This window comes from Osmia lignaria, chromosome 4 (assembly GCF_051020975.1).
Source record: "Osmia lignaria lignaria isolate PbOS001 chromosome 4, iyOsmLign1, whole genome shotgun sequence".
Classification (NCBI taxonomy): domain Eukaryota; kingdom Metazoa; phylum Arthropoda; class Insecta; order Hymenoptera; family Megachilidae; genus Osmia; species Osmia lignaria.
Window position 1 is genome coordinate 5,661,989 of NC_135035.1, and position 21,487 is coordinate 5,683,475.

At 35.9% G+C, this 21,487-nt stretch overlaps 2 protein-coding genes across 3 annotated transcripts; both read left to right on the forward strand.

Annotated features, from left to right (window-relative positions):
- Positions 1–2,691: 2,691 nt before the first annotated feature.
- On the forward strand, positions 2,692–11,973 carry LOC117603327 (cytochrome P450 6a2-like). Its single transcript, XM_034322353.2, has 5 exons — positions 2,692–3,092; positions 5,594–6,122; positions 8,420–8,641; positions 10,820–11,071; positions 11,724–11,973. The coding sequence occupies exons 1-5, from the start codon at positions 2,757–2,759 to the stop codon at positions 11,891–11,893; spliced, it is 1,509 nt and encodes a 502-aa protein (XP_034178244.2). The 5' UTR covers positions 2,692–2,756; the 3' UTR covers positions 11,894–11,973.
- A 1,482-nt stretch (positions 11,974–13,455) lies between these two features.
- On the forward strand, positions 13,456–21,486 carry LOC117603533 (cytochrome P450 6a2-like). 2 transcript variants are annotated; one of them, XM_034322792.2, is made up of 7 exons: positions 13,456–13,694; positions 14,945–15,310; positions 17,265–17,793; positions 18,492–18,713; positions 19,423–19,674; positions 20,322–20,492; positions 20,595–21,486. In XM_034322792.2, the coding sequence occupies exons 2-6, from the start codon at positions 14,975–14,977 to the stop codon at positions 20,489–20,491; spliced, it is 1,509 nt and encodes a 502-aa protein (XP_034178683.2). In that variant the 5' UTR covers positions 13,456–13,694; positions 14,945–14,974; the 3' UTR covers position 20,492; positions 20,595–21,486. The 2 variants fall into 2 exon arrangements, with proteins under 2 accessions (XP_034178683.2, XP_034178682.2); XM_034322791.2 differs by having other exon boundaries at positions 20,322–21,484.
- The last annotated feature ends 1 nt before the right edge of the window (position 21,487 follows it).

The following is a 21,487-nucleotide window of genomic DNA, read 5'->3' on the forward strand; positions in this document are numbered from 1 at the left end:
TGCTCACGAAACCTGGCAAACCGTCCTGTTCTCCTCGCGCTCAATTGCGGCAGGGGCCACATCGGAACATTCTCGTGGTTTGGTGTTTTAAAAGTCTGTAAAATAAATTGAAGGAAGTATACAATTCAAAGACCGCCATAACCATTAATCCACTATTATTCTTGGAGAAGGTGATGGACGTGTGATAACGATTGTTGATTCTTCTAAGGGATTAGAAAATTAATACCAATTATTGAATTTAAAAGAATGCTAAATAAAAGTTTGAATTCGCGTCCTGGACTGACCGGTGTGGAGGAAATACAATTGTACAGTATTCAATGAATTAATAGAAAATTCGGACTATTATAATGTATGTATAAAGAATTTCGATCATCTTCGCGGAGCCGATAAGGAACGTTCCAGAGTGGTCAGGATGATCGAACCACACGTATGATGTTCCGGGTTTACATCCGGCGATACTCTGAACCAAAGACGATACGTAATTTTGGGCCGTGGGACCACACCGATTTCGAGGAAGGAATTTGTTACACTAACAATCGGAATTATGTCTGGAAAAGATAGACTATCTCGAAATATCAAAGATCGTTTCTGCGTTCAATCAGGGGAGGTCCAGAATGTTAAACAATCTATCGATGTTCATGATTTCCGTTTATACCTCTAACGAAGGTCAAAAGTATAACGGATCAAGATGATGGGGGTAGACCCATCAAAAAGAGGACAGAAAGGGGGAGGGACAACATGGCGTTCACCTTGATAGCTGACAATGACAGCATTGACAAATGCAGTCACAAAATGAGGGGGACAATTTGCGGGAAACAAAAGGGAAATGTGTAAAAATTTCTGTTCGGAACGTAACAGTCCTCCCTGACTAGAATCATCGTTGTCCCCGATATTTCGCAACCGGGTATTAATTTTACGGCGCTACGATAAGCCTGGGATACTCCCAAAATGCAAACCACTGCACTTATCGTAGCTCGGAGGTCATTCTATGCAAATTGTGATTGGTATCTGTAATGACACGTTCGACTGAACGTGGAGAAATTTGTTTAGTTGATATCCATTAAGGGAGCTAATATCGGTTCCGCCCGCTGGAGTGAGCAACCACAGTTCAGTTATAGAAAAGGACAACTCAATTACGACGTCATCAGTGAGTACCGTTTACAAAATATATAAGACCAAAGGCTGATAGTGTACTCTTAGTTTTGTTGAAACAGTGTTTTACAGCGGGCCTTCTTCAATCAGTACAGATTACTCTCTTTAGACAGCATAGAATTAATAATAAGTATCATTAAACATATGAAATATCTATCTGACAATTTCTAAAAAAATCCGTGGATTCAAAAAATAGCTTCCATTTTTTTAACTGAATTTAATAAGTGGTGAAAATATATGTAATATGTAATAGAAAGTCAGTGTAATACACAATTTAGTAACAGATTGGGTAAATACAATTCTTTTTAAATTTACTTTGTGGCTTATTTCACATTTTTTTTTAATCATTTACAATCAATTAATTATTTAATCATTTACAGTGAATAATCAAATTAATTATTAGAGATCTTATTATTAAAAATTATTTATTAAACCTCTGTTATTTGAACTATTACGCTTCTATTATATTTTTTATACATACATTAGCTAACTTTAATTATGTTACATAATTGTAATGGGCAATTGTTAATTAGAAATTATCCACTAACAACGTCAGGTTAAGGGGAGCACGAAGAGGGGGGCTGCAGCTATCGGTTCAACTTTTTAAGGTACCCCCTTCTAAACCTATCATTAGTATCTCAAAGAATATGTAATAAATTTGTTTTACCTTTTTTCCTTTATTTACTCATTTTTCTTTACTATTCAGTGTTATTTAATTTTACTTAAAATAAATTTCAATTTTTGAACCTAGTTTATCAACCAATGGGGCCCTCTAAGATTTAATAGTCCCTGAACGCTTTATATTATAATCATATCCTGATCCAGTATAAAAATCTGCATGCTGCAAAATCATTGAAATTAATTGTGCTTTATTTTAAAATTCAACTGCTATATAAACTGGTTGCCGGCTGTTAGAGTATTGTTTGTTGAAACATTAGATAAATGAAGAACGCATCCTAATGCATACCCTGCCAGGGATACATACGTATAGGCAACATTTAATGTAATAGTACTGATAGTTTTTTGTGAATATCTCGTAAATTAAATAAGATCGAGCGGGAAGTATTTGTAAAAAAGTTGTTCAAAATGTTGATCCCTATAACATATCTAAAAATCATAAAAATCGGTGAAGTAGACACACTTTTCAATGCCATTGAAATGTATTGCAAATAAAATTAGATAACATTTAATCGTACAGAAAAGTCCAGAAAGAAATAATAATGGAGGAGAAACATAGAAAAGATACAGATTTTAATAGTTTAATAATTTGAACTATTTCAAACAATAGGATTTCTTTTTGCAATAGGAAATGGATTAAAAATCTACAAAACTGCGTATTACAAGTTTTATAATATTTAGATCATCATCATAGAATTATGAAAATTCATACTATTAGTATCGTGAAAAATCGTCAAATCATTGTGATGAAAAAATCATTAAATCATTGTTAACTAAAACCAACAAATCATCAAAACACTATTATGAAAAATTATTAAATCATTCTCGTAAAAAAAGTAATTAAATCATCATTATGAAAGGTGATCATGAATTCAACTCATGTTATAAATCCTCAGAAACTGCAAAATTAAGTGGACAGAATCAAAATGGCGAGCTACTTTGAAATTCTACTCTCTATCACAATGATACTTATCGCATTCTACTATTATGCTGTATCAAACTTTGATTTTTGGAAGAAACGTGGCGTAGTTGGGCCAACGCCGATACCATTCTTTGGAAACACTAAGAATTTAATGTTTGCTAAGATGTCAATACGTCATTATATAAAAGCCACGTACGATCAATATAAAAATGAACCAATGATCGGGTTTTATTTAATGAAGGAACCAAGTCTTATATTGAATGATCCAGAGCTTATCAAACACGTGCTTATTAGAGATTTCTCATACTTTGCAGATCGGGGAGCTTTTGTTCATGAGAAGGTATGTATAAATTGTAATTTCTAATGATTAATCCATTATTATAATACTAAAGTACAGCGAATGATCAAATTATTAGAGCTACCTGCATAATTGATTTGATTATTACTTTTCTACTATATTTCTGTATACTTGCATAAGCTAAGTTCAATACCTTTACGTAATTTTAACGGACAATCATCTATTAATTACAAATTATCTCGAGTAAAAGTCTTGATCTTGTAATTTTTGTTTTTATACAAAATCACCTATTTTTGCACGTAGAATTACTCTGAAATGTTGTAGGACAGAGACAGGTATATTTTAAACAAACAATATTAAAAATAGTTATTAAAATAGTTTCGTAATAGTGTTTTAAAATTTCTTTTAATTGATAGTGATAACTCTAATTGTAAGTTAGAAGATTAGTATTGAAGTAGCAATTATAACTAAATTAAATTATTATTGAAAATGTTAATCAGAAATATAATAGGTAATTGACGTTAAGTTTACTATGAAGTACTGGACACAATTATTTATACAGGGTGTCCTGCGATTCATGGTCAACCGCTTCTACAGGCAAAAGTGAGTCAAAAAAAAGAATAAAATTTTTTCCTCTGTGTTTTCGTTTTCGAGAAAATCGGAGTCAAAAATTTACTCGGTACATGTCGACTTCGTGCATCTCGCTATACACTTTTGTTTTGGATCTTATATGTATCCAGAAACATACATAGTAATGACTAGAGGTGTGCAAGTACTCGTTTTATTCGAGTACTCGAATTTCGAGTCAAACAATGTCGAGCGTTTGAATTTGCCGAATTACTTGAAATCGACGAACTGTTTGAAACAAAACCCAGCTACTCGAAAAAATCGAACTACTCGAATATTTGAGCCGTCGCGCGTCGTAAAACTTCGATTTACTTAAAGATGAATTTTCAGCTCAAATATTCGAGTATTTCGATTTTTTCCAGTAGCTTGCGTTTGTTTCAAACAGTTCGTCGATTTCGATTTCGAAGCGAGTTCAGCTCGGCTTGTAAATTACGAGTACTCGCACACCTCCAGTAATGACCTCGGTTGACAGTTCGTCATTTGTGCTGTCTTATCATCGATATGATTATTCAGTATTTAACAGTTTCTCAATATGGCAGCTTATTTGAATATAGATATGATTCTCGCACTCGGAGCATGTTAGGATAAATTGAGTGCCGCTCCGCGTTTGCATCAAGAGCGCAATCAGAATCGTCGTCGCCCCTGTCACGTAGAAAGTTCACATGTTTTTAAATGAATAGCACTTTTAAAGGTTTAGCACTTTATTTTTATAATATGATCCCGACTGACTCTGCTTATGTCCGGTAAGGTCTTTTATAATGTCGTTGGTGGTGGAGAAGGGGCCGATGATTGACAAGGTGGGATGTCCGTGAGAACGCGTCTTATCGAATACTTAAGTAGGTGGTCGTAATATGATGTTTAGGTGTCCGGTCGTGAGGAGTTCAATTGTTCGAATATCGATCGTTTAGGCGGGTGGCCGTAACACGATGTTTGTCCGATCGTGGGAAGAATTCGATTAACGTACGTTTAGGCAGCTCGTCGTAACACCCCGATAGACGACTTATTCAAAGGGTAGAACAATCTCTCCATGACCGTGGCAGTTTTTCTGGCTCCAGAATTTGATGTCCAAGTCGGGAAATTCAGGACTCGGTATAAAATTATTGTTTTGCAAGCTGTTCGTAATGAACCTCGTTAGAAGACTTTCATCACGGTATGGTGTTAGTCGGTCTATTGTGGAGCGTATTTTACACAATAATATGCGTCCATACTACATTCTTAGAATGCAAGGTCTAATGCCAAGAAATTTTACATTATGAAAAGCATTTTGCCATTGTATGTATGCTACAACAAATTTCACAAGATCCAATAATTTTATCAAGAATCCTGTGGACAGATGAAGCGAAATTCACACGTGATGGGATGTTCAATGTTCATAACGATCATTCATAGTCAGTAAAAAATCCACACATGATTTTAGAAACGAATTTTCAAGAAAAATGGCGTCTCATTGTTGCACCAGTATACTTGGTGACAACATTGTAGGTCCTTATTTTTTTCCTGATACAGTGATGTCGACATCGTATCTGCATTTCCTACGTTTCGAACTATCCGAAGTATTAGAAGATGTTTCACTTCACATAATAAACAAAATGATTTTTCAGTATGACGGAACTCCGTTCCATTTTAGTCGATCAGTAAAAGATTTTTTAAATGAACGTTATGAACATTGAATAGGTCGTGGAGGGCCAACTTTGACCACCATGATCACCCGATTTGTCACCACTCGATTTTTACCTTTGCAGTCATGTCAAAACTATTGTATCTATTGTAACTATTGTAATTTCAAATTATCCAACCTAATAAATTCAAGAAAATAATTTCTAAAATTAAGTTTATTCTTTGTTTCAAATATAGAAGGGTTAAGTGTACCAGTATAAATTTAACATAATGGAATTTTTTTCATTGAATATTTACAGACAGAGCCACTCTCACCACATCTCTTCAACTTAGAAGCAGAAAGATGGCGACCATTGAGATCGAGGCTCTCCCCCATATTTACACCTGGGAAATTAAAGGAAATGTTCTATCTCATAATCGAATATTCGCAACATTTGGAAAAATATTTGGCGAAAGAGGTTGAAAAAGGAGAGCCACTAGAATGTCGAGAATTAACAGCAAGATTCACGATTGACGTGATTGGTAGTTGTATTTTTGGAATTGAAATGAGTGCACTAGCAGACGAGAGAAGCGAATTCCGTCAAATGGGTAGAAACTTCTTCGATACATCGTCTTTCGAAAACGTTTTTCGAAACAAAATGAAAGAATTCTTCCCTAAGCTGTACGATTTGCTTGGTTATACAATACCCGAAAGAAGATTATCCTCATTCTTCACCAAAGCTGTTACGGACATCATAAAATACAGACAAGAGAATGATATCGTTAGACCAGATCTCATTAACATGCTTATGGATCTTAAGGCGCATCCAGAGAAACTGAACAATATCGGTAAGTATGAAATAATATAAAAATTTTGATTATTAATTATATGAAATTCAATTTCGTTAATTAATTAATATCAACCAGGTATGGCTAACTGGCGACTCGCGAACCATATCCCCGCTGAGCCAGGCCTGGGCACTTTATTCCCTGCTACGATCACGCAACTCCAACTTATAGTCTGCCAATTTTCCCACTATTAACTACTCCATGTCCTGTTACCATACCTCCTATCCCGGGTGTCTCATAACTCTTGTGATACCATGAAATGGGCGATTGCTGGGGTGATTCTGAACAATATTTTCCTTTACCAAAATGTTGGTCGAAGCTTTACTTTTGAATTATTAACGAAAAACACTGGCCAATTAGAGCAGGCGTAGAACGCGCGACCACGCGAGCGTTGGCTCTCAGCCGCGCTCGGTCGTGGTCCTGAACAAACACATTGGCACAGCGTGGATATCGAGGGAAGTGTACACTGAGTCCCATTGAAGTTGTCGCAGTGAAGTTGGCTACACATTCACGAACACATTCACACCGCGTCGTCGACACCTCGCCGATCGGCTCACCGACGCGGCGTGAATGTGTTAGTGCGCCAACTTCTCTGCGACAACTTCGATGGAACTCAGGGTACGCTGAGTTGCATTGAACTTGTCGCAGTGAAGTTGGCTACAAATTCACTACGCATTCACGCCGCGTCGGTGAGTGAATGCGTGGCCAACTTCGCTGCCACAAGTTCAATGCAACTCTACATACATACATATAGAATGTTTTTTAACTGATGGTAGAAGCGGATAAATGGTAAATATAGATGAGAAAATACGTAATGGATATGGAATAATCTGAGTTGCATTGAACTTGTCGCAGTGAAGTTGGCTACAAATTCACTAACACATTCACGCTGCGTTGGTGAGACGATGGGCGAGATCGACTCACCGACGCGGCGTGAATGTGTTAGTGAATTTGTAGCCAACTTCACTGTGACAAGTTCAATGCAACTCAGGGTACATACGACTAATTCCATATTTGTTCTTAATTTAAGACGAAGTAACATTTGTCGCACACTTCTCTCGATACCCACACTATGCTAATGCATTTGTTCACGACTACGACCGAGCGCGGCTGAGAGCCAACGTTCTCATGGTGAGCGCTCACTCTACGCGCGCTCTCATTGGCCAGTGTTTTTCGTTAATAATTAAAAAAGGAAGCTTCAATCAACATTTTGGTAAAGGAAAAAGTTGTTCAGAATCACCTCAGCAATCCCCGATTTCCAGGTGTCTAGCGCTGCGCATGCGTATTATACAGGGTGTTCGACAACAGGTAGGCAAAATTTTAAGGGGTGATTCTAGGGATCAAAATAAGACGAAAATGAAGAATGACGAAATAGCGTTTGCGGCTTTGTTTTCCAGTAATTAACGTTTAAAAATTCGAGTAAAAAGCGCCTGAAATTTGCAATTCGCCCAGCACCGACGACTGAACGTCAGGTCAGCAGGGGAAGGTACAGTCATAACCAAGAAGAGAAAGCCGAATGCTGCAGTACCGAGAAACAGAATAGCACGAGATAAGTTTCTACTATTCAACGATTCTTGGTTATGACTGTACCTTCCCCTGCTGACTTGATGTTCAGTCGTCGGTGCTGGGTGAATTGCAAATTTCAGGCGCTTTTTACTCGAATTTTTAAACGTTAATTACTAGAAAACAAAGCCGCAAACGCTATTTCGTTATTCTTGATTTTCGTCTTATTTTCATCCCTAGAATCAGCCCTTAAAATTTTGCCCAACTGTTGTCGAACACCCTGTATATGGACTCGTAATTACCCTTTCCCTCCCGCGCTGCGCATGCGCATAATAACAGTCGCTCAGAAGTAGCGAAAGAAGTGATATGACGATCGCGACGCTCCTTATCACTCAATCTCAATTATTCTCTTCTCTTCGGTTATTTATTTATGTTTATACAATATATTTAAAATATATTTTAAACACATACGCACGTAATATATTCACAATATATGTAAGATGGATACGTATTGCAAAAAAATTGGCTAAATCAATTTGGCATTGTTACGCATATCGGGATTACCACAAAAGATACATGAAATAGTTATTCGGTAGCAGAATTTTAGAAGCTAGTATTGACTATCGACAAAGAGACCAATTTATCAGTTAACTGACTAATAGTGGAGATCGTATGTTTTTGGCGGGAAAGAAGTTAGCCATGCCTAATCTTAACTTTTGAACAGTGGAGTTTGAGTAAATCGAGACCCAAACGGTATGTCATGGATACATCTATTATTAATAACCTTTTTGTAGAAGTGACGGACTCTTTACTGAGTGCACAAGTTTTTGTGTTCTTCCTCGCGGGTTTCGAAACCTCATCGACGACGATTAGCAATGCTCTTTATGAATTAGCCGTAAATCAAGAGATACAAAATAAACTACGAGAAGAAATAATGGAGTACTGCTCTAAACACAAAGGAGAGTTGAAATACGAGACTGTAAAAGAAATGGAATATTTAGATAAAGTATTCAAAGGTAGGTATGAAAGTTTTACAAAATATAAAAAATAACAGTTTGTAATAGTTTTTGAACTACGTATATTCAGTTATGGTATAAATCAGGGACGCTCAAACAAGTTAAATACGCGGACGCTTGAATGCCAATCGGCTTTATTACGGGCATCGTTGTTTCCACTCGGCGATCGGTAATGGCGATTTGCAGTGTACTGTCGAGAGATGGAAAGTATATTAGGGAAAGGAATGCGGGTACGATTGGTTGGAGTCGGTACATCACGCCTCACGCACATGCATTCTAGATTATCGCCCGCTATTGGCCGATGCGATCACACACTAATCACGTCGCATGACAAAGAAGAAAAATGAGACTTTGCGACAAAGCGAGGTGGTACGAAGTCAGGGTTGCGGCGAACTTTGAACGCGAGGATCAAACGTGGGAACAGGGCGGAACGTGCGAAGGGCTCCCTTTGACCCTATTTCGTTCCGCTAATGTTCTTTCCATCTCTCGACAGTACTTATATAACGCTGAAGCAGCCTATCCACACCCAAACGATTCTCGCCTAAAGCCTCGTACTCACTTGAGCATTTTTGGCCGAACGAACGCTTTCGGCGCATGTACGTTCGTTCGGGTGAAATTTCTGCGTTCTCTCGAGCATCGCATTCGTGCATACAAAAACGTGCTCCGATTATTCGCGCAAACCCTTCTACCTGGGATGTCGTAAACCAGAGCATTAGAGCATTCGTGCGCCGAAAACGTTCTTTCGGGCAAAAATGCTGAAGTGAGTACGGCCCGTTAATGTGTTCGCGAAGGCCCAGAGCACGAAGGAACGCTTTTTGACCGCTGTAGCCTCGCACTCACTAGAGCATTCGTGCGCCGAAAACGACCCGTTATGAGTTCGCAAAGGCCCTGGGCACGAACGAACGCTTTCCGACGGCTGTCGGTCCATCAAAGGATATTCGTGCGAACAATTTTACTATGTCGGTTACAAATTTCCAAGTACCTTTAGTCGACCGCTGTCGAATTTACCCTTCGGAAAAACTCAGTTTATGATATGGCCTGATGAACCGTCATAAACTGATTTTCGAAATCCGGAACAATTTTTGATATTAATTGTTTGGATACTTTAAACAGATACTGAAGGCTCGTATATGAATCTCCCGTTGCTAAAAAACGTAGCGTTATAGCTAAACGTTCTTTCACCGTCATTTCAGCTTTTCTGAATCTAGTGTAGTTTTTTTGAATTTTGGGACCGATAGCGTTTATTAAAAATTCAAAATCTTCCGATGACATCCGCACAAAATTTTTAAAATGTCCACTAGCTTCTATCTGTAAATCTCTAACTACTTTTTCACCACTAGAGGTTGCTCTATTTTTATACATCTGACTAATCCACCATCGTTTATCTTGATTTGTTCTTCTTCTTTTTCTTTTAATTATTGTGTTCATAATAATATACGCTGCACTGGCGATCGTGACATCTGTTCTTGTCGACATTCTGACTTCGACTGGTTTACGGTAGAAAGAACCTTTCTACATAGAACCCAGATACAAAGGTTTACGGTACCCCAGGTAGAAAGATTTGCGCGAACAGCCGAAGAAATTTCACGTTCGTTCGCCGAGAGCATTCGTTTGGGCAAAATGCCCAAGTCAGTACGAGGCTTAAGACGAAAGCGTACTGTGAACTCGTGACGAGATGGCACTTGGATGATATGCGGATTTAAGTGGTTGAATTAAGTAGATCCCACCCCTTCTCTAATCCAACTGCTGGAAATATGACTCGTGCAATTTTGCTATTTGTCGAAGCGGTCACGTATACTATTTAGACTCGTATAAAACTAAAGGGTCAGTCGGCGTGTGCGTACTACCCCTCTTACCGCGGTGCCGTCCCGCGAGACATCTTATGATCGTAGGACAGTACTATCAATCGAACCGGGCGGGGCAACTGGGGGCCCCCAGTGACTACAGATCCAAGTTGAATCTGTAGTCATTGGCATCCCCTTGCCCTAGATTCTAGACGCTAGAATGATCGCACGTGCCATCTCGTCACGAGCGGAAGTACCTTGAGCCCGTAATAGTGCACGCGGGCAAATACTTATGCGGACGCCCGTGCCGGAATTACTACTCGCTGAGCATCCCTGATATTAATGCTTAAATAAACATTATCAAATATAAAAATGATATAATTTATCCGTGTAGAAACGTTAAGAATGTACCCAGTTGGATCATTACTAATTCGAAATGCAATATCAAACTACACTTTTGATGGCACTAAGGTTTCAATACCAAACGGTACAACAGTCTGGATCCCAGTGTTTGCCTTGCATCGAAATTCTGATATTTATCCAAATCCTGATTCTTTCGATCCGGAAAGGTTCAATGAAGACGCTGTTGCAGCTCGACATCCCATGCACTATTTACCATTCGGTGATGGACCAAGAAAATGCGTTGGTAAGTTGAAAAAATTTGTTATTACTATTAGAAACTATAGAATCGATAAACCTTTTTTCGACAGTCATCCACTTTAAATAAAAAAAGAAATGAAATTTTTTATCTATTCAAATAATTAATTATATAGGGTCCGTCAAAAGTCCCGGAACGGTGAAATATCTTAGAAACGAATCATTTTTTTTTTTAATGGATCAGACAAAAGTTTTAGTTTTAAAAATTCTATCAGATTGTTTTATCCGTTTGATCTTGAGAGAAGGGGTCAAGATCACGTCAAGGTCAGCATGATTTTTTTCAATGAAACACCCCATTTTTGGTCATATACTGTTAAAGGCGATTGCGAGACTTTTTCAAACCCCTTTTGCGATCTTTTCCTTATGAAAGTTGTCTAAGTTATGAGCTATCAAAAATATAGTCTCGCTAGTGTTAGCATTATTAAGGGTGATCCAATGGAAGGTTACATGATCGTACTTCACATCTCTTTTCGTGTGAGGAAGGGGGTTGAGGGTGTGCAGTGTGGTGTTGATATGTGCATATGGGTTTAATGTGAGTTCTTTCACCTCTCACCTTAATTACTTATTTATTAGCCAACCCGTATCTAAAAGAGTGAAAATCTTGGATTCAATCTTAGATAAAAATAACATGTTATTTACAGGTGCACGTTTCGCAAATTATCCAATTAAAATTGGTCTTATCACAATTCTACGGAATTACAAAGTGGACGTTTGCGAAAAGACAAGGATTCCTTACGAATTTGATCTAGCTGCATTTTTATTAACACCAAAAGAAGGGATATACTTGAAGTTCACAAGAGTACAAAGTTAATGTAACTTATTTGACATACATTAAATTGAAAATATTTTTCGTAAGTCATTACACATCATGGATGTAAAAAACAATATAGAATGAATTTTTGGAGGCTGTATAGAGCGGGAATAAAGAAATGGTTTCGGATCGTTAATAGTATCACCAATTTAGCTTTTATTATTTGATCTGTTCGACACCGCTGTCGTCAGGGAACTGATCTGCATATCGTGTCCGTACATTTGTACGAAAAACCTTGCGCGGGGACACAGGAGGCAAGATGTCAACAAACATGAATCAACATAGATACATATCATATATACATATATGTAATGCTGCGAACGCTATTTTGTCATTCTTGATTTGCATCTTATTTTAACCCCCAGAATCGTCTCCTAAAATTTGTCCCACCGGTTGAATACACTGTACATTTCATCTCTACATGCATATAAAAATAAAAAGCAACAAATGTAGTTTAAAATGTAATAGAACATAATGAAATAAACAAAATAATGTGAAATACATATATGAAATTAAAGACCTCTCAAGGTTTCGGCTTTAGATCTAAAGGTCTCTGGTAGTTGACAGACACGAAATTTGAAGGAACAGTGAAGAGAGTGTAAAGAGACCCAAATATAAAGCGATATCCTCATTAGCCTTAGTTTCCGAGATATTAATTAAAAAATTTCGGCATAATACATAAAATTCTGTCTACACAGATATAACTAATATAATCGTCTCCGCTTTAGTAGTCGTCGTCGTCAAATATTAACTAGCCGTTAACACTATAACGATATCGGCTCCCGAATTTGTAGGGTGCCCCATATAAATACCATTTAAAAAAATCAATTTTAACTATTTTGGCTGTACTTCCGAGAACTTGTTAAATCTGATTTGGACGAAACTTTGCAAATAGCTTCAGTTCATATAAAAACGAATTTCTTCTCGATCCATTTATCATTGAAGCTGGATACATCTAAATAAATTTTGACTTTTAAACCAAGTTTATCATCCAAGGAGACTTTCGAAATTTTAATTCGGTCCTGGCTAAAATATGTATTGACAATAAAGCTGAAAAAAGATCACGATGTGGATCAAAATGATAATTCGAAAGCACAGGATTCTTCTGTTAACCATAGAAAAACCAAACCAAGAAGAACCCACCAGTTAGAAAATATTACAATAAAAATATATTATTGTTTCTTATCGAAGGAATTTCCAGAAAATTATATATTTTCACCTGTGCTTTGAAGAATAGTCCCGAAGAGTTACAAAAAAAAAAGAGAGTATGAGACAAAACTGCAACCTATGACTCGATTATTTTAGGGTTAATCGACGGAATTTATATAAAATTGCAGTAGAAAAATAAATAATTTTAATATGAATGTACATTAAATATCGTCAATTTCCAAAAAATTTAATAATCATTTGTGATGTCGATTAATAAAATAATCTCAAGTTCAAGAAATGCTGTGTCACGCTTAGTAAGATGTTGCCTGCCGCTTTACTTGGCAGGTAGGGAAGACTCAATTGCGAAGTCATCAGTAAGTACCGTTTACAACGTATATAAGACCAAGGAGCTGATAGAATACTCTTAGTTTTGTTGAAACAGTGTTCTACAGCGCACCTTCTTCAATCAGTACAGATTACTCTCTTTAGATAGCATAGTTTTAATAATAAGTGTAATTAAACATATTAAATATCTATCGACAGTTTCTAACAAAATCCGTGGATTTATAAAATAAGTGGTAAAATAAGTGGTGAAAATATATGGAACATGTAATAGAAAATCAGTGTAATATACAATTGAGTAACATATTGGGTAAATACAATTCTTTAAAAATTTACTTTGTGCTTTATTTCACATTTTTTTAAATTATTTAAATATTTACAGTGAATAATCAAATTACTTATTAAAAATCTTATTATTAAAAATTATTTATTAAACCTCTATTATTTGAATTATTACGTTTGTTATGTTATTTTATGTTTGAATTATTATGTTACATAATTGTAATTGACAATTGTTAATTAGAAATGATCCACTACAATGCCAGGTTAAGGGGAGCTCAGGGGGCGGGGGGCTGCAGCTATCGATTCCACTTTCCAGATTAACCCCTTCTTAACCTTTCATTAGTATGTCAAAGAATATGTAACAAAGTTTTACCGTTGCCGTTCTTCTTTACCATTCAGTGTTATTTAATTTTACTTAAAATAAATTTCAATTTTTGAACCATGTTTATCAACCAATGGGGCCTTCTAAGATTTGATAGTCCTTGAACGCTTTATATTCAAATCATATCCTGATCTAATATAAAAATCTGCATGCTGCAAAATCATTGCAACTAATTGTACTTGATTATGAAATTCAACTGCTATATAAACTGGTTGCCGGCTTTAAGAGTGTTGTTTGTAGAAACATTAGATAAGTGAAGAACGCATACTAATGCATATCCTGCCAGGGACACACACGTATAGGCAACGTTTAATGCAATAGTACTGATAGTTTTTAGTGAATATCTCGTAAATTAAATAAGATCGAACAGGAATTACATGTAAAAAAGTTGTTCAAAATGTTGATCCCTATAACATACCTAAACATCATAAAAATCGATGAAGTAGATACACTTTTCAATGCCACTGAAATGTATTGCAAATAAAATTAGATAACAATTAGCCGTACAGAAAAATCCAGAAAGAAATAATATTGGACGAGAAACATAAAAAAGATACAGATTTTAATAGTTTAATAATTTAAACAATTTAAACGATAGGATTTGTTTTTGCAATAGCAATTGGATTAAAATTTTACGAATTACTGCGAATTACAAGTTTTGAAATATTTAGATCATCATCATAGAATGACGAAAATTCATTAAATTAGTATCGTAAAAAATCATCAAATCATTGTCATGAAAAAATCATTAAATCGTCGTTAACTAGAATCAACAAATCATCAAATCACTATTATCAAAAATTGTTAAGTCATTCTTGTAATAAAAGTCAGTGAATCATCGTTATGATAAGGAATCATGATATAATGATAATTCAACTCTTATCATAAATCTTCAGAAACTGCAAAATCAAGTGGATAAAATCAAAATGGCGAGCTACTTTGAAATTCTACTCTCTATCACAGTGATACTTATCGCATTCTACTATTATGCTGTATCAAACTTTAATTTTTGGAAGAAACGTGGCGTAATTGGGCCAACGCCGATACCATTCTTTGGAAACACTAAGGATTTAATGTTTGCTAAGACGTCACTACGTCATTATATACAAACCACGTACGATCAATATAAAAATGAACCAATGATCGGGATTTATTTAATGAGGAAACCAAGTCTTATATTGAATGATCCAGAACTTATCAAAGACGTTCTCATTAGAGATTTCTCAAAATTTGCAGATCGAGGAGCTCTTGTTCATGAGAAGGTATGTATAAATTGTAATTTCTAATGATTAATCAATTATTATAATACTAAAGTACAGCGAATGATCAAATTATTAGAGCTACCTGCATAATTGATTTTATTATTACTTTTCTACTATATTTCTGTATACTTGCATAAACTAAGTTCAATACCTTTACGTAATTTTAACGGACAATTATCTATTAATTACATATTATCTCGAGTAAAAGTCTTGATCTTGTAATTTTTATATTTATACAAATCCACCTATTTTTGCCCATATAATTACTCTGAAATGTTGTAGGACAGAGACAGGTATATTTTAAACAAACAATATTAAAAATACTTATTAAAATAGTTTCGTAATAGTGTTTTAAAATTTCTTTTAATTGATAGTGATAACTCTAAGTTAGAAGGTTAGTATAGAAGTAGCAATTATAACTAAATTAAATTATTATTGAAAATGTTAATCAGAAATATAATATGTAATTGTCGTTAAGTTTACTATGAAGTACTAGACACAATTATTTATACAGGGAGTCCTGCGACTCATGGTCAACCGATTAGGAGGTGATTCTACAGGCAAAAATAAGTCAAAAAAAAGAATAAAAATTTTTCCTCCGGGTTTCCGTTTTCGTGAAAATCGAAGTCGAAAATTTACTCGGTGCGTGTGCACTCGGTACATGTCGACTTCGTGCATCTCGCTGTACACTTTTGTTTTGGATCTTATTTGTATCTAGAAACATAGCAATGACCTCGGTTGACAGTTTGTTTATCTTACTGTCTTATCATCGGTATGATTATTCAGTATCTAACAGTTTCTCAATATAGCAGCTTATTTGAGTAGTGAGTATACGGATATGATTCTTGCACTCGGAGCATGCTAGGATAAATCGAATGCCATTTCGCGTTTGCATCAAATGTGCTATCCGAATCGTCGTCGCCACGATAGACGACTTATTCAAAGGGTAGAACAATCTCTCCATGACCGTGGCAGTTTTTCTTGCTCCAGAATTTGGTGTCAAATTCGGGCAATTCAGGACTCGGTAGAAGATGGACTCGGTGTTTTGCAAACTGTTCGTAATGAACCTCGTTTTATTGTTAATATTAGAAAACTTTCATCACTGTACGGTGTTAGTCGGTCAACTGTAGAGCGTATTTTACACAATAACATGCGTCCATACTTTTTTTTTTTGTTTCTTGGAAGAGAAAATACAGTTACGTACGCGCAAGTCACCCCTTTCGCGCTATTCGGCTAGAGGGATGACCCGGGCAAGTATGGGACTCATACCACCCAAGCCAAAAAGAACATGCGTCCATACTAAGTACATTCTTAGAATGCAAGGTCTAATGCCAAGAGATTTTACATTACGAAAAACATTTTACCATTGAATGCTACAATAAATTTCACAAATATTTTTTAATCAATTATAATTGCAAAAGAATACATTTATTAAAAAAAAAAAAGGAAAAAGTGAAATATTGTAACATGTTGAATAAATCTGTCCAACGGGATTTGAACTCGCGACAAAAACATCCACCTACCGGGACCCAACTTCCGACCATAAGCAGGATAATAACTTTAACATTAAATATCACATAAACTAATAATCGTCTACGCCCAAAAACCAGGTATCATTAGCTTCAGTTTTTCAAGCTCTATCATTGTACAAAGGCTCATCAAAAAGTTATCGTCATACTTGGGGCCCTCTCCTTGTAAAATTACATTTACCCCTTTCATACAAAAAAATACAAAACACAAATCTGCAACTGCAAATGAGTATTTTAAATAGCATTTCAATACACATAAAAACATAATTATTTCAAATTATCCAACCTAATATATTCAAGAAAATAATTTCTAAAATTAATTTGATTCTTTGTTTCAAATACTCTGTCATTCAGAGCTGTAGAACGGGTTAAATGTACCATAATGAATTTAATATAATACAATTTTTTTCATTGAATGTTTACAGACAGAGCCTCTCTCAACACATCTCTTCAACTTAGAAGCAGAAAGATGGCGACCATTAAGAGCGAGGCTCTCTCCCATATTTACATCTGGGAAACTGAAAGAAATGTTCTATCTCATAGTCGAATGTTCGCAGCATTTGGAAAAATATTTGGCTAAAGAGGTTGAAAAAGGAAAGCCTTTGGAATGTCGAGAATTAACAGCAAGATTCATGACTGACGTGATTGGTAGTTGTGCTTTCGGAATTGAAATGAATGCACTAGCAGACGAGAGAAGCGAATTCCGTCAAAAGGGTAGAGATGTCTTCGATGCATCGTCTTTCGAAAACATCTTTCGAAATAAAATGAAAGCATTCTTCCCTAAGCTGTACGATTTGCTTGGTGATATAATACCCGAAAGAAGATTCTCCTCATTTTTCACCAAAGCTGTTACAGACACTATAAAATACAGGCAAGAGAATGACATCGTAAGACCAGATTTCATCAACATGCTTATGGAACTTAAAGCGCATCCAGAGAAACTGAACAATATCGGTAAGTATGAAATAATATAAAAATTTTGATTATTAATTATATGAAATTATAAGCGTCCAGCGAAAGCTGTCTGTGTGGACTAAGGAAGCATATACAGGGTGTTCGACAACAGGTGGGTAATATTTTATGGGGTGATTCTAGGGATCAAAATAAGACGAAAATCAAGAATAACGAAATAGCGTTCACGACTTTGTTTTCCAGTTATTAACGTTTAAAAATTCGAGTAAAAAGCGCCAGAAACCTGCAATCTTTACTCGAATTTTTAAACGTTAATAACTGGAAAACAAAGCCGTAAACGCTATTTCGCTATTCTTGATTTTCGTCTTATTTTGATCCCTAGACACATCCCTTAAAATATTGCCCACCTGTTGTCGAACACCCTGTATGTTCGAAAATAATTTTCTTGTATTATTTAATTTAACGTATAGGAATAATAATTATAACTTATTTGTGCCTTGCGTATTCAATCAACATAGTTCACATTAGCAAAAAAGATATTCCGTCCCCAACGATCGTAACCGCTAGGTCACGTAACGGCACGTCCACACGGCTTGCTTCCGCGAGGAGTATTCAGCACTTTGTCAGTTAACTGACTAATAGCAGATAGCTGATTTTAACTTCTGAACAGTGCAGTCTGAGTAAATCGAGACCCAAACCGTGCGTCATGGATACATCTATTATTAATAACCTTTTTGTAGAATTGACGGACTCTTTACTGACTGCACAAGCATTCGTGTTCTTCCTCGCGGGTTTCGAAACCTCATCGACGACGATTAGCAATGCTCTTTATGAATTAGCCGTAAATCAAGAGATACAAAATAAACTACGAGGAGAAATAATGGAGTACTGCTCTAAAGACAAAGGAGAGTTGAAATACGAGACTGTAAAAGAAATGGAATATTTAGATAAAGTATTCAAAGGTAGGTATGAAAGTTTTGTAAAATATAAAAAATAGCAGTTTGTAACACTTTTTGAACTACGTATATTCAGTTATGGTATAAATCAGGGATGCTCAAACAAGTTTAATACGGCTTTATTGCGGGCATCGTTGTCGCCAATCGGCGATCGATAGTGGCGATTGGTAATCTACTGTCGAGAGATGGAAAGTATATTAGGGAAAGGAATGCGGGTACGTTTGGTTGGAGTCGGTACATCACGCCTCACGCACATGCATTCTAGATTATCGCCCGCTATTGGCCGATGCGATCACACACTAATCACGTCGCATGACAAAGAAGAAAAATGAGACTTTGCGACAAAGCGAGGTGGTACGAAGTCAGGGTTGCGGCGAACTTTAAACGCGAGGATCAAACTTGGGGACAGGGCGGAACGTGCGAAGGGCTCCCTTTGCCCCTATTTCGTTCCGCTAATGTAGTTTCCATCTCTCCACAGTACTTATGTACTGGCACAGTAGTCACTGGCATCCCCTCGCCCTAAATTCTAGGCGCTAGAATGATCGCACGTGCCATCTCGTCACGAGCGGAAGTACCTCGAGCCCGTAACAGTGCACGCGTGCAAATAGTACTTATGCGGGCGCCCGTGCCCGAATTACTACTCGATGAGCATCCCTGATATTAATGCTTAAATAAACTTTGTCAAATATAAAAATGATATAATTTATCCGTGTAGAAACGTTAAGAATGTACCCACCTGGATCATTACTATTTCGAAATGCAATATCAAACTACACTTTTGATGGCACTAAGGTTTCAATACCAAAGGGTACAACAGTCTGGATCCCAGTGTTTTCCTTGCAACGAAATTCTGATATTTATCCAAATCCTGATTCTTTCGATCCGGAAAGGTTCAATGAAGACGCTGTTGCAGCTCGACATCCTATGCACTATTTACCATTCGGTGATGGACCAAGAAATTGCATTGGTAAGTTGAAAAAATTTGTTATTACTATTAGAAACTATAGAATTGTACAACCTTTGTTCCATAGTCATCCACTTTAAATATAAATAGAAATGAAATTTTTTAGCTATTCAAATAATTAATTATATAGGGTTCGTCAAAAGTCCCGGAACGGTGAAATATCTTAGAAACGAATTATTTTTTTTTAATGGATCAGACAAAAGTTTTAGTTTTAAAATTTCTATCACATGGTTTTATCCGTTTGATCTTGAGAGAACGGGTCAAGATCACGTCAAGGTCAACATGATTTTTTTAAATGAAACACCCCATTTTTGGTCATATAATGTTAAAGGCGACTGCGAGACTTTTTCAAAACCCTTTTGCGACCTTTTCTTTATGAAAGTTGTCTAAGTTATGAGCTATCAAAGATATAGTCTCGCTAGCGTTAGCATTATTAAGGGTGATCCAATGGAAGGTTGCATGATCGTACTTTCATCTCTTTTCGTGTGAGGAAGGGGGTTGAGGGTGTGCAGTGTGTTGTTGATATGTGCATATGGGTTTAATGTGAGTTCTTTCACCTCTCACCTTAATTACTTATTTATTAGCCAACCCGTACCACAGAGTGAAAATCTTAAATACAATCTTAGATAAAAATAACATGTTATTTACAGGTGCACGTTTCGCAATTTATCAAACCAAAGTTGGCCTTATTGCAATTCTACGGAATTACAAAGTAGACGTTTGCGAAAAGACAAGCATTCCTTACGAATTTGATCCAGCTGCGTTTTTATTAGCACCAAAAGAAGGGATATACTTGAAGTTCACAAAAATACAAAGTTAATGTAACTTATTTGACATACATTAAATTGAAAATATTTTTTGTAAGTCATTACACATTATGGATGTAAAAAACAATATAGAAGGAATGTATATTTGTTGCTCAGATTTTTTGCGCGGGGACACGGAAGGCAAGATGTCAACAAACATGAATCAAACATAGATACATATCATATATACATATACACGTACAGCCGCTAATGGCTGTCCATAGCCTACAGTATTCGAATATCGTATGCCTACAGAATGTATATTTGTTGCTTAATGTTAAGATATCTTTTGTATACGAGATGGTTAATTTAACCTATATGACGGAGAGGATACTAAATAAATTTTTTAAAGTTTTTCCTTCAGTATTTTTTTGTATTAACGCGGATGTCTTTAGCAGACAAAAAAACGGGTAATTTGCGTAAATCGAGAGAAGAGCGTATAGTTTATTTAAACATTTTAAATAAAAATTAGATTTGTTTAAAAATGGATTTGAAGAATAATTTGTTGAACAATTTCCTTACAGTGACATTCAAAAATATCAATGTTACTCAAGCATGACAGAAAATAAAATTCGATCCTCTGAGGGAAAGATAGGAAATCAAAATTTCGTAAAATGTTGATATTTTGCGATTGTTCTTTCGTTCTGCGCGAATTCGACTGCACAATGAGTAATGAGGTGTAGTCTTTGGTATCGAAGCAATCTACTATTACCATCAACGTGCATTAGACTGTTGCAGTATGTATTTCACATTTTTATACTAAAGTAGAGCAGATGGTTTTCGTTATCAAGGCACAAATTTAAAACCACTTGAAAACAAAGGGATATCTAGTCTTGTTGGATCTGTAATCAATGCACTGGTGAAACTCCGAAGTTTCGAACCGCATATACGGAAAGCAAACTATCGTATACACTGTAATCCAACTGTATTCGAAGATTTGTATAATTAAAATATTTAAAATTAAATGGAAGAGAGTTTTATCGATTACGGCTGCCAATTTTTTTTTTAAT

Coding starts and splice junctions, on each gene's coding strand:
- LOC117603533 (XM_034322792.2), top strand. CDS start 14,975: ATGGCGAGCTACTTTGAAATTCTACTCTCTATCACAGTGATACTTATC. Junction 15,311..17,264: donor GAGCTCTTGTTCATGAGAAG/GTATGTATAAAT, acceptor GAATGTTTACAG/ACAGAGCCTCTCTCAACACA. Junction 17,794..18,491: donor AGAGAAACTGAACAATATCG/GTAAGTATGAAA, acceptor ACCTTTTTGTAG/AATTGACGGACTCTTTACTG.
- LOC117603327 (XM_034322353.2), top strand. CDS start 2,757: ATGGCGAGCTACTTTGAAATTCTACTCTCTATCACAATGATACTTATC. Junction 3,093..5,593: donor GAGCTTTTGTTCATGAGAAG/GTATGTATAAAT, acceptor GAATATTTACAG/ACAGAGCCACTCTCACCACA. Junction 11,072..11,723: donor TGGACCAAGAAAATGCGTTG/GTAAGTTGAAAA, acceptor TGTTATTTACAG/GTGCACGTTTCGCAAATTAT.